Genomic DNA, 12516 nt, shown 5'->3' with positions numbered 1-12516 from the left:
AACAGATGTTCACTTGCACATCTGTCAATGTGATATACTCTATCAGTGATAATGGGAACTGCAGATGCTGGAGAATCCAAGATAACAAAGTGTGGAGCTGGATGAACACAGCAGGCCAAGCAGCATCTCAGGAGCCTGAGGCTCCTGAGATGCTGCTTGGCCTGCTGTGTTCATCCAGCTCCACACTTTGTTACCGTGATATACTGTATCCGCTGTTCCCATTGTGGCCTCCTTTACATCGGGGAAACCAAACAGTGGTTTGGGGGACCGCTTTGCGGAACACCTATGCTCTGTTCGCAACAAATAACTACACCTCCAAGTGGCAAACCAATTCAGTTCACCCCCCCCCCCAACTCCTCGGACGAAATGTCCATCCTGGGCCTCCTGCATTGCCACAATGATGCCACCCGAAAGATGCAGGAGCAGCATCTCATATTTCGCAAGGGAACCCTGCAGCCTAAGGGTATCAATGTGGACTTCACAAGCTTCAAAATCTCCTCTCCCCCGACCACGTGCCAAAACCAGCCCAGCTCGTCCCCACCTCCCTAACCATTTCTCCCACTTCAAGCCCCACCCCCATCCCCTCCCCACTAACCTCATTCCCCACTCCCGACCTGTCCGCCCCCCCAACTCCCCACCTACATTCACTTTCACTGGCTCTAACCCCGCCTCTTTGACCTTTCTGTCTTCTCTCACCCTATCTTCTCCATTATCCATCTTCTATCCGCCTCCCCGTGTCTCCCTATTTATTTCAGAATTCCCTTCCCCTCCCCCATTTCTGAAGAGGGGTCCCGACCCATAATGTCAAGCTTTCCTGCTCCTCTGATGCTGCTTGGTCTGCTGTGTTCATCCAGCCTCTCACTGTGTCACCTCAGACTACCTGCCCCTTTGTGTTCATCATCTGCTCTCTGCCTACTCTTTCCCTTAGTCACACTGACTTCATTATCTAGTTGCTTACAGGCTTTAGTTACTACCTTCCTACTAACGTCCTCATTTGGTTCTGAACCCCCTGCCACGTTAGTTTAAACCCTGCCCAGCAGCATTAGCAAAAACATCCTCTAAGACATTGGTTCCAGTCCTGCCCAGGTGTAGGGAGACCCATCTCTCCCAGAACTGGTCCCAATGTTCCAAAGATCTGAACCCCTCCCTCCTGCACCATCTCTCAAACCACTCATTTATCCTGCCTATTCTTTAATTTCTACTCTGACTAGCATATGGCACTGGTAGCAATCCTGAGATTACTATCTACATTTTAACTTAGCTCCTAACTCCCTAAATTCTGCTTGTAGGACCTTATCCCGTTTATTACCTATATCATTGGTGCCTACATGCACCATGATAGCTGGCTGTTCACTCTCCCCCTTCAGAATATCCTGCAGACAATTTGAGACATTCCTGACTCGTGCACGTGGGAGGCAACATATCATTCGGGAGTCTCGTTTTCAACCACAGAACCGCCTGCCTACTCCCCTTCCAATCAAATCCCCCATGCCTATAACCCTTCTACTCTTTTTCCTGCCCTTCTGTACAACAGAGCCAGTCACGGTGCCATGAACCTGGCTACTACTACCTTACCCCTGTGAGCTATCTCCCCCAACATATCCAAAACGGTATACGTGTTTTGGAGGGAGATAACTGCAGGGGGCACCTTCCCAGCAGGCTCCCACTGCTGCTGCAAAAATGGTGGCCACTGATTCCACAAGCTAAGTATTTAAATGGGAAACTTGCCTCCTGGCAGCTCCTTGGTCCTCGCTCTCACAGCTTAAAAACGGAACCAAGGCAGAGCCAGTCTCAAGGGAATAAGGCGAGGCTGGATGGCCTCTACTTCAATGTGAGGATTATCAGATGAGTTAAGGCTGTGAATTGACACTTGGAACTGTGTTGTTGTTGCAATCACAGATATGTAATTGAGGAAGGGACAGAGAAAAGCTTTTTATGCCAACATGTAGAGTCCTACAAGGTACAGTTGGTTCTGAACCTAATTTCAGGAAATGAAGCCAGATTGAGTTGACAGTGGGGGAGCATTTTAATGATAGCAACCACATCACCATATATTTTAAATGTGTTGTGAAAAAAATGGAAGGTGGTCTACAAAAAAGGGTTTTGGATTGGAGTAATGCAGATACTATTAAAATAAGACAAGATCTGGCCAAAATGAACTGGGAACAGCTGGTTGATGGTAAATCTGCAGCAGAACAGTGGTAGATGTTCATAAAGATACTGGGGAATACAGGTCCAACATGCTTCCTTTAGGAGGAAATGTAGAAGCAGTAAGCCAAGATAACCCTGGATGTCTAGGAATACACAATACTGGATAAAAAGTGAAAGAGAGACAAATTGTGACAAAAAGTGAACAAAAACAAAGTTGCTGAAAAAGTTCAGAGGTAACAGGCTCAGATGCTGGAGAATCCGAGATAACAAAGTGTGGAGCTGGATGAACACAGCAGCCCAAGCAGCATCTTAGGACCACAAATGCTGATGTTTTGGGCCGAAACCCTTCATCAGCCTGAAACATCAACTTTTGTGCTCCTAAGATGCTGCTTGGCTTGCTGCGTTCATCCAGCTCCACACTTTGTTATTTGCTTGAAAAGCTCAGCAGGTCTGGCAGCAGCTGTGGAGGAGAAAACAGAGTAAGTTAACATTTTGGTTCCGGTGACCCATCCTCAGAACTGTTCTGAGGAAGGGTCACCGGACCCAAAATGTTAACTCCGTTTTCTCCTTTAGATGCTGCCAGACCTGCTGAGCTTTTCCAGCAACTTTGTTTTTGTTCCTAATTTACAGCATCTGCAGTTCTTTTGGTTTTTAATTACAAAAAGTGCTGTACTGGAGGCTTTGGAGGATTTAATAGTGGATAAATGCCCGAGTCTGGATGATTTGTATCTTAGGCTGTTATGAGAGATAAGGGAGGAAATTACAGGGGCTCTAACCCAAATTTCTAAATTTTGTCTGGCCACAGGGAGGTGTCAGAGGACTGGAGGACCTCCATTTGTTTCACTTTACAAGAAGGGTGTTAGAGATAGACAAGGGAACTACATCCCAGTTGGTCTAACATCACTGGTAGGGAAGCTATTGGAGAAAATAGCAAAGGAAAAAATTTAACCTACATTTAGAGCGGAAACATTTGATCATGGATGGACAGCATGGCTTTGTTAGTGGGAGGTGATACCTAACAAATCTGATGGAATTTTTCAATGAGGTGACCAAGTGTAGAGATGACGGTAAGACAGTGAAGTTTATATGGATTTCAACAAGGGCTTTGGCATAGGGAATTTGATTTAAAAAGGTAAAAACTCATAGGATCAAGGATAAGTTAGCAAGCTGAATCCAAAATTTGCTTTGTGATAGGAGACAGAGGATGGTGGTAAAAGATTGTTCATGTAACTAGAGTCAGTATATATTTACATAACACAGGGCTCAGTGTTTGGCCCCTCATTGTTTGTGATAATCTTGAATGAGATAGATGAGAATGTGGGTGGATGATAAAAGTTTGAAGGTGACACAGAGTGAGTGTTTGATGGTGAGGAAGGAAGTGTTGGGTTATAAGTGGATTGGTCAGATGGACAGATCAGTGGCAGATGGAATTTAACACTGTTAAATGTGAGGTGATGCACTTTGTAAGAAGGAACTAGACAAGGGAGTACTCGGTGATTGGAAAGACACTGGGAGGCTAAGAGGAAGTGAGGGATCTTGGGTGTTTGTCCACGGATCCCTGAAGGTGGCAGGACATGTTAATAGAGTAGTTAAAGCAAACAGGACACTTGCCTTTTTCAGTGACAGCATAGATTATAAGAACAGGCTGTGCAGAAATTTGGTCAGGCCATAGCTGAAATATTGTGTGCAGTTCTGCTCACCACACTGTAAGGATGATGTGAATGGGATGGTATGCAAAGGAAATTCACCAGGATTTTAAGGAGGAAGAAGATTTAAAAAAGACATGGTGGCATTTTTTTTACACAGAATGTAATTCACGTGTGGAATGATCTTCCAGAGGAAGTGGCGAGTGTGGGTACAACTACAAAAACACTGAGATAAGTTCATGAATAAGAAATATTTGGAAGGATATGGCCATGCACAGGCAGGTGGGAATAATTTAATTTGGGGCGTTGGTCAGAATGGACTGTTGGACCGAAGGGTCTGTTTCCGTGCTGTATGACCCTATGTTGCTAGAGATGGAACATTTAGCTATGAAGAGAAGCTGGATAAGCTCTGGTTGTTTTTCTTTGGGGCAGTGAAGGTTGAGGGAGGACATGAAAGTGGTGTATAAGATTATGAAGACAGTGGACAGGGTGAATAGATAGCAGCAGTTCCCTTTAGTCAAAGGGTCAGTAACAAGAGGGCATAATTTTAAAATGAAAGGCAGAAGGTTTAGAGGGATATGAGAAATACCTTTTCACCCAGATAGTGTTTGGCATCTGGAATGCATTGTCTTGGAGGGTAGTTGAGGCAGAAAATCTCTCAACTTTTAAAATAGTATATAGATGAGCACTTGAAATGTCACAACATAGGCTTGGTGCAGGAAAGTGTACGTAGTAGTGAATTCTTGGTGGCACTGACTGTATGGGCTCAAGGGCCTCATTTGTACTTTGTGTTTCTAAGACTCTAAAAGCATTGTCCTCATCTATGTAGCTGGTCAGACATGACCTCCCCTTAACATAACCATGCTGACTGTTTATTTAGAACCCTACCTACATCCTTTGGCTCTATGCACAAATTTCAGCTCCGGTCCTAAATGAGCTCTTTCCATAATTATTTTTGTATTCTTAATGTACGTGTAAAATAATTTTGTTTTTTCTTAATCTCTTTCCTTTATTTTACCTGCCATTATTCTTTCATGAAAACCAAAAGTGTGGATGCTGTAAATCAGAAAGGATAACAGAAATTGCTGGAAAAGCTCAGAAGTTCTGGCAGTATCTGTGGAGAGAAATCAGAGTTAATATTTTGGATTGAGTGACCTGCTAAGCATTTCCAGCAATTTCTGTTTTTGTTTATTATTCTTTAATTGTCCCCTTTTATCTCTTTTTAAGTTTCCTCTTGCACATTCTATACCCCTCAAAGACTTCAGCTATTTTGAGCCCCTGATGACTGCAATAAGCTGCCCCTGTTCTCTTAATCTAGTGCTATATAACGCTCAATATTCACGGATCACAGGATTTGATAGCCCTGTCCTTTTTCTTTATTGGAATACGTTGGGCCTGAACTCTCCATGTTTCTTCTGAGGAGAGGTTGAGTTGATTGAGCCCATACTTGTTGAAAATAGAAGAATGAGCAGTGATCTTATTTAACATGATTCTTAACTTAGTGTCATACAGAATGGAAACAGGTGCCACCCAGTTTTGACAATTAATCTAGTCACACGTGGTCCAAATCCATTCATACCAATTCCATCTATGGGGCTATCCAAATGTTTCTTAAATGACAAAATTGTACTCACCTCCACCACTACCTCTGGCAGCCCGTTTTCCAGACACTCTCCACCTTCTGTGTGAAAGAACTGCCCCTCTGGACCTTTTGTGTTTCTTCTCTTAAGCCTATGCCCTCTAGTTTGAGACTCCTCCATCACAAGGAAAAGTTGTTGTCCATCTACCTTACCTACGCCTCTCATGAATGTACCTCTTTAAGCTCACCCCTCAGTCTGAACTGCAGGGAAAAGCATCCCAGCTTATGCAGCCTATCCTTATAACTCAAACCTTGCAGTCCAGGTGCCATCCTAGTAATTTTGTTTTGCTTTCAAAGTTTAGTAATACCCTTTCTAAAGTAGAACTGCATGTAGTACTCCAAATATGGCCTGACCAATGCCTTGTATAGCTCCAACAAGACATCTAAACCCCTTTACTCAGTGCTGTGACTAATGAAAGCAAGCGTGCCAAAAGCCTTCTTCACCGCTGTGTCTACCTGTGCATCCAGTCTCAAGGAGCTATGAGACCTTCGTCTCAGCTTGCGCCCTCTGCAACTGGATCCCCACCTTTCTGACCCATAGGCTGCAATCAGTGAGGATAGGTAACTGCAGCTCTCCACAAAAATACTCAATACTGGAGCCCTCCAAGGATTCATCCTCAGCCACCTACTTTACTCCCTTTACACTTATTACTGTGTTGCCAAATTCTGAACAAACTCTATCTACAAGTTCGTTGATGACGATACCATAGTGGGACAGACATGTAACAACACCAGGTCAAAATAAGAAAGGAGATAGAGGGCTTAGTGACATGGTGCAATGAAAAAAATCTGTCGCCGTTAGTAAAACTAAAGAACTGATCATCAACTTCAGGAAGAAAGGAGGAGAACACACCCCCATTTACATCAACAGAACTAAGGTTCAGAGAGTGAACAGCAAAGTTCCTCGGAGTGACGACAACTGACAACCTGTCCTGGACTTCACACGTAAATGTGACAGTCAAGAAGGTACAACAATTCCTCTTCTTCCTCAGGTGGTCAGGAAATTTGACATGTCCATAAGGTCCCTCACCCACTTCTACAGAGGCACCATAGAAAACATACTGTCCACATGCATAACGGCCTGGTATGGCAACTGTTCTGCCCAGGACCGTAAGAAACCAAAGAAAGTGGTGTGCACAGCCTAGACCATCACGGGAGCCAACTTTCCATCCATAGACTTTATTTATATGACCCGTTGTTGCAGAAAGGGTACCAATGTCATCAAAGACCCATCACATCCCAGTAATGACCATCCACAACCTCTTCTGTTAGGCAGAAGATTCAGGAGTCTGAACACATGCACGAGCAGGTTCAGGAACAGTTCCTTTCCAACAATTACCAGACTGTTGAATGGACTCCGGCTCAAATAATGTAACCTGCAATGTAATCTGTATGCCTCTAAGTCTTTTGTGATCTGGACATCCTTTGTTGATTATGATCTGCCTGTACCACTCATAAACAAAGCTGTATATCAGAACTTGTGACAATAAAATCAAAACCAAAAGGAAGCACCTTGGTACATAAGTACAATTTGTTGCTGGCACGTCAATGACTAATAAGCACTTACCACAGGATATAAGATAACAAGCTATAGAGCTAGATGAACACAGCAGGCCAAGCAGCATCAGAGGAGCAGGAAAGCTGACCTTTTGGGTCTAGACCCTTCTCAGAACAAATGTAGATGTAGTTGTAAAATAAGTCTCTAATTATTTATTTTGTTAATTATGTTTCATGTATTTATTTTTCAGAAAGTATCCGAAGAAAAGCAAATGCTGACTGCAGTTCTCCCAGGAAATGTGCAGTGATGTGATGTCTGAGGAACTGAATCCTGAAGATTTAGAGTAACTGAAAGATTTTGTTCCCATGAACAAGAATCAGAGTGTAGATGCTGAACTTTGAGCAAGGATTGGCACTACCAAAAAGTAACTGTGTGGATTTTCAGATTAACTACTTGATCTCAACACATCAGTACAAAATCTGTAAATGGACTCGGTCACATAATGAGTGATAATCACACCATCACAACCTGACTGCAATTTTACAGATCATTATTATTTCTATTAAACTACATAAAAGATTGTGCTCTAAAGGTCAATGTGACAAAAAAGGTGGCCCGAATTGATCAGTTTTTCTGGGACATTTGATAATTAAATTGTTGATAACCAAAAAAAGGCAGTACTTACCCAAACCTTTGCAACAGGATCAGGCAGAAAACACAAGGGTCGACTGCTTGTGTACAGACCCTTCCATTTGAAAAGATACTACAAGGAACTCATTCATCTTTAGTAGATGCAGTGTTTTTTACACTACTAAAATTATCAGTTCCAGAATTGTCTTCACAAATATGAGCGTGCTCTCCCACAAAGACCGAGTGATGGTTATTTTGGGGAGGACTGGAATATATATCTATTTCAACGAAGATTTTCTCCATCAAAAACATCACTATTTTTCAATATATTTATTTAATTTATTCATTAATACTTTTCAATACATTCATTTAGAATTAATCAATTTTTTTGTACAAGTGAATGAAATTGCTGCTCATCATTGCATTGTTGATTTGAAAAAGTGCCACAGTTTACAGCAAAAAGTATTTCTGTAACTTGGCACAATAGTGTCAACATCATCACACTACCACCCTATTACCCTAAGCCAGAAGCCATTACTGTAACTGTCTGTGTCATAGATCTGTTTATCAACCTGCTTATCACGTCTGCACCTGCTCAGGGAGTTCCTCTGATCCCCTTGCACTTTGGTATATGGGTGACAAGTCTACTGCCTGCTTTGATCGGTGCTCATCGAATGGACGTTAGGTGAGAATTCTTTGGATGTACTTATGAATAGTTTTGGACTAATACGCTGTGCAAGAGATAAAATTCAATCATCTGATATTCCAGTATGTTTTCTGTAACAACACAACTAACTTGTGTGTTTTTCTGAGAGCTGACCCGTCGTGAACCAAATTTAAAATCAAAGCATGCTCAAATATAGATTAACAACAAGTCCCACATCCTACAGACTAAAGGGGTCACCAGGGGAACCCACATGGGCCCAAGCTATACCTGCCTCTTTGTAGGACACGTGGAACAATCCCTCTTCCACTGCTGCACTAGCACTATTCCCCACCTCTTCCCCACTACATCGATGACTGTATCAGCACTGCCTCATGCTCCCAGAACAGGCTTCAACAGTTCATTAACTTTATTAACACCTTTCACCCCAACCTCAAGTTCACCTGGACCATCTCTGATATTTCTCTCTCCTTCCTGGACACCTCTGTCTCCATTTCTAGTAACCATCTCGAAACTGATATCTATTTCAAGCCCACCAACTCCCACAGCTACCTAGACTGCATCACCTCTCGCCCACCTTCCTGCAAGAATGCAATCCCCTACTCTCAATTCCTCTGCCTCCGCCGCATCTTCTCCCAAGATGGGACAATCCACTCCCGAACATCCCAGATGTCCTCTTATTCAAGGACCGCAACTTGCCCGCTTCGCTGCTTGAAAATGCTCTCGACCACATCTCTTGCGTTTCCCACACCTCTGCCCTCATATCCCCTCCCCCAACAAAAACAAAGACAGAATCACCCCTGTTGTCACATATCACCCAACTAATCTCCGTATCCAACATATCATTCTCTACCACCTACAAGCCAGCCCCACAACCAAAGATATATTTCCCTCCCCCACCCCATCTGCCTTTTCTACGTACCAATCTCTCGTGACTCCCTCATCCGCTCCACGGTCCCCACTAATCCCACCATCTTTGGCACCTTTCCCTGCAACCACAGGAAGGGCTACACCTGCTCCTACACCTCCCCCGTCACCTCCATCCAAGAACCCAAAAAAACCTTCCACATCAGACAAATGTTCACCTGCACATCCGTCAACATGGTCTCTTGCTCCCAATGTGGCCTCCTCTACATTGGTGACACCAAGCGGAGGCTCAGAGACCACCTTGTCGATCAACCACGCTTTGTTTGCGACAGATGACAACACCCCTGGTTGCGAACCATTTCAATTACCCCTCCCACTCCCTGGACAACTTGTTCATCGTAGACCTCTTCCAGTGTCACGATGGCACCACCGGAAAACTGTAGAAGCAGCACCTCATATTCTGCATTGTAAGCCTCCAGCCCAAAGGCCTAAACGTGGTCTTTACCAGTTTCAAAATCTCCCTATCCCTCCAACTCATCCCATGACCATCCCTCCCTGTCGGCCCCACCTCCTTGACCTGTCTGTCTTCTCTCCCACCTATCCGGTCCTCCCATCTCACTGACCATCCCCCACCATTGCCTATCTGCACTCACCTATCACCATCCCACCTACCTTCCCCAGCCTCACCCCTACTCTCTATATTTGTTTCAGAGCTCCCTGCCCCCTCCCCCATTTCTGAAGAAGGATCCCGAGCCGAAATGTCAATTTTCCTGCTTCCCTGATGCTGCCTGGCCTGCTGCGTTCCTCAAGTTCCATACTGTGTTATCTACTGGGCTTGTACTCCATTATCCACTAAGGGTGGCTCCAATCTGCGTTAAGATTATTCAAAATCTTCCTCTTTAGCTGATGCGTCCATGTTTGAACAGTGCAAATTGTTGGATTTGATTTAGTTTCAAGAGGTCTAGCCCGTCACAACTGAGGATGAGAAAGAGCTGGAATAGATGCAGCTGTCCTCTATGAAAAGTTGTACGGGCCTCAGCATTGAAAGACACCCAGTAGCAATGGTTTCTCATCTCTAAAATCCAAGTGCCTGATTTTCATATCATAAAGGAAAGTCTAGCAAATGTTTTGAAGTGCAGTGATTGCAGGCTTTAAAGATAACTGTTTTATCACTTTGGTCAGTAAGTTTCAGCACTATGTATTCATAATCATTTCTCCTATGTTCAAAGTACTTACATTGTAGAAACTGTTGAGCAAAGACTTCATTTAGTCAGTTTCATAATTCCAAATGACAATCTGCATTTGTACAGTAATCTTAATGTAGAAAGAGATGTCAAAACTTCACACAAGAAAAATTGGACAAGCACAACAAAGTTTATTTGAACAATTAAAACGGAACAAGCTAGATTTACTTCAGCTTTCCAGCATTTTGCTTTTATGTTTAGACAATGCTGTTTTGTAAGACCGTAATAAATAGTAACAGGAATAGGCCAATCGGCCCTTCAAGCCTCCTAGGTCATTCAATGGGATCATGGCTGATCCGATATTCCTCATGTCTATTTTCCTGCCTTTTCTCCATGATCTCTGATTGCCACTAATCAAGAATATATCTAACTCAATCTTAAACATACACAAGGATTCTGGCCCCAACAATCACTGTATCAAGAAGTTCCAAAGGCTTACACTCTCTGAGAGAAGAAATTCCTCCTCATCTCAGTCTTAAATTGGCACCCTTTTATTCTAAGTCAATGTCTTCTGGTCCCAGACTCTTGTGTGGGGGGAAACAGACTCTTAAACATTTACACTGTCAAATCCCTTAAGAATCCTCTCAGTTTTAATGAGATCACCCCTCATTCTCCTAAACTCCAATGACCAGAGTCCCACCTTTTTTAGCCTTTGCTCATAAGACAGTTCCTCCAGACCAAGGATCATCCTTGTGAATCTTCCCTGGGAGAGTGCAGGGTCATCATGTTCCAATAAAGACAAAGGGTGGGACCATCAAATTCTATGAACCTTAAATATCAAGGAATATACCTGATTGGATAAAGAGCAAAAGGGAACCTTACGGCAGATATCAAGCACAGTGGCTCAGTGGTTAAGGTCCCAAGGTCCCCAGATCAATTCCAGTCTCGGGCAACTGGGTGAAAGGAGTTTGCAAATTCTCCCCATGTCTGCATGGGTTTCCTCTGGATGCTCCGGTTTCCTTCCATAGTCCAATGTGTGTGGGTTAAGTGGATTACCCAAAACATAATTGTCCAGGGATGTGCAAGCTAGATGGATTAGTCATAGAAAATGCAGGGGTACCAGGAATGGGGTAGAGAGTCTTCAGAGGCTCTGTGTGGGCGTGATGGGCCAAATGTCCTGTTTCCACCCTGTAGAGATTCTGTGAAGAGTACAGAATGTGCAAATGTGTAGTGATTGGAACCAGGTGGATCTTGACTACAAGATCCTTGATTGTGGTTGTTAACCTGGGTCAATCAGGAAGCTCTGGTTGACCAATATAAACAGGGGATTTAGAATCTCCTGAGTTCAGGAGACTGACTCCGAGCGGGCTGCAATGGCTAGTATACCGTGTACGATTAAATAAAGGCTACCTCTGTGATGGGACACCGGTCTCTGCGCAATTATTTCAGTGGCGATGGGAGAAAACGGTACATGGCTGAAGAACATTCACTTGCAACAGTTATCTTGGAGTTGCGGTAAACATTTTGGCATCATGCCTTTATTTGGGAAGCATAACTTGTTTGATTCTGCTGTATAGACTGGCCCAGTATGCGGAAAGAATGTGATATTTTTTGTAGACAAATGATATTGGGGCAGATGAAAAGCAACAAGTAATCTTTCTGACTGAGATAATGGGAACTGCAGATGCTGGAGATTCCAAGATAATAAAATGTGAGGCTGGATGAACACAGCAGGCCAAGCAGCATCTCAGGAGCAACAAGTAATCTTTCTGACTGCTTGTGGACCTGCAGCATTTTTGGTTATTAGGTGCTTAACTATACCAGAGGCACCAGACACTAAAGCTTTCCAAAAGTTGACGGAGTTGGTTAAGGAATATTATGACCCCACACCACCTCTAATTCTGAATCATTATTGTTTTTATTTGGCTGTTAGAGAACTGGTGTGAATCCATAATCAGGATTTTTAATGAGGTTAGGACAACTGGCAGAGGCATGTGATTTTGATTTAACCCTAAATGAGATGCTGAGAGACCATTTGGATGTGGTATTAATGACATAACCATGCAGAAGCACCTACTAGCTGAATCCCAACTGGACTCCAAACAGGCACTATAACTGGCTTTGTTATTAGAAAATGTGGCAAGTTGAGCTTGGGAGCTAGAAGGCATCCCAATGAAAGTGGACACCACCTATCCGACTGAGCTTGGGGAACACTACTTGACTGTAAGCAATTGGAG

The 12516-nt window shown here is 43.5% G+C and overlaps 1 protein-coding gene across 2 annotated transcripts in view; it reads left to right on the top strand.

Moving 5' to 3' along the window:
- ankdd1a (ankyrin repeat and death domain containing 1A) overlaps positions 1-11678 on the top strand; it is a 189664-nt gene extending 177986 nt beyond the window's left edge. For both annotated transcript variants that reach the window (XM_059639229.1, XM_048563010.2), the window contains one exon: positions 7185-11678. In XM_059639229.1, coding sequence (XP_059495212.1) covers positions 7185-7246 — 62 coding nt within the window. In that variant the 3' untranslated portion in view covers positions 7247-11678. The remainder of the gene's footprint in view (positions 1-7184) is intronic.
- The last annotated feature ends 838 nt before the right edge of the window (positions 11679-12516 follow it).

The sequence above is a fragment of the Stegostoma tigrinum genome, chromosome 33 (genome assembly GCF_030684315.1).
Source record: "Stegostoma tigrinum isolate sSteTig4 chromosome 33, sSteTig4.hap1, whole genome shotgun sequence".
NCBI lineage: Eukaryota > Metazoa > Chordata > Chondrichthyes > Orectolobiformes > Stegostomatidae > Stegostoma > Stegostoma tigrinum.
This window is presented reverse-complemented; position numbering and strand designations above follow the sequence as displayed.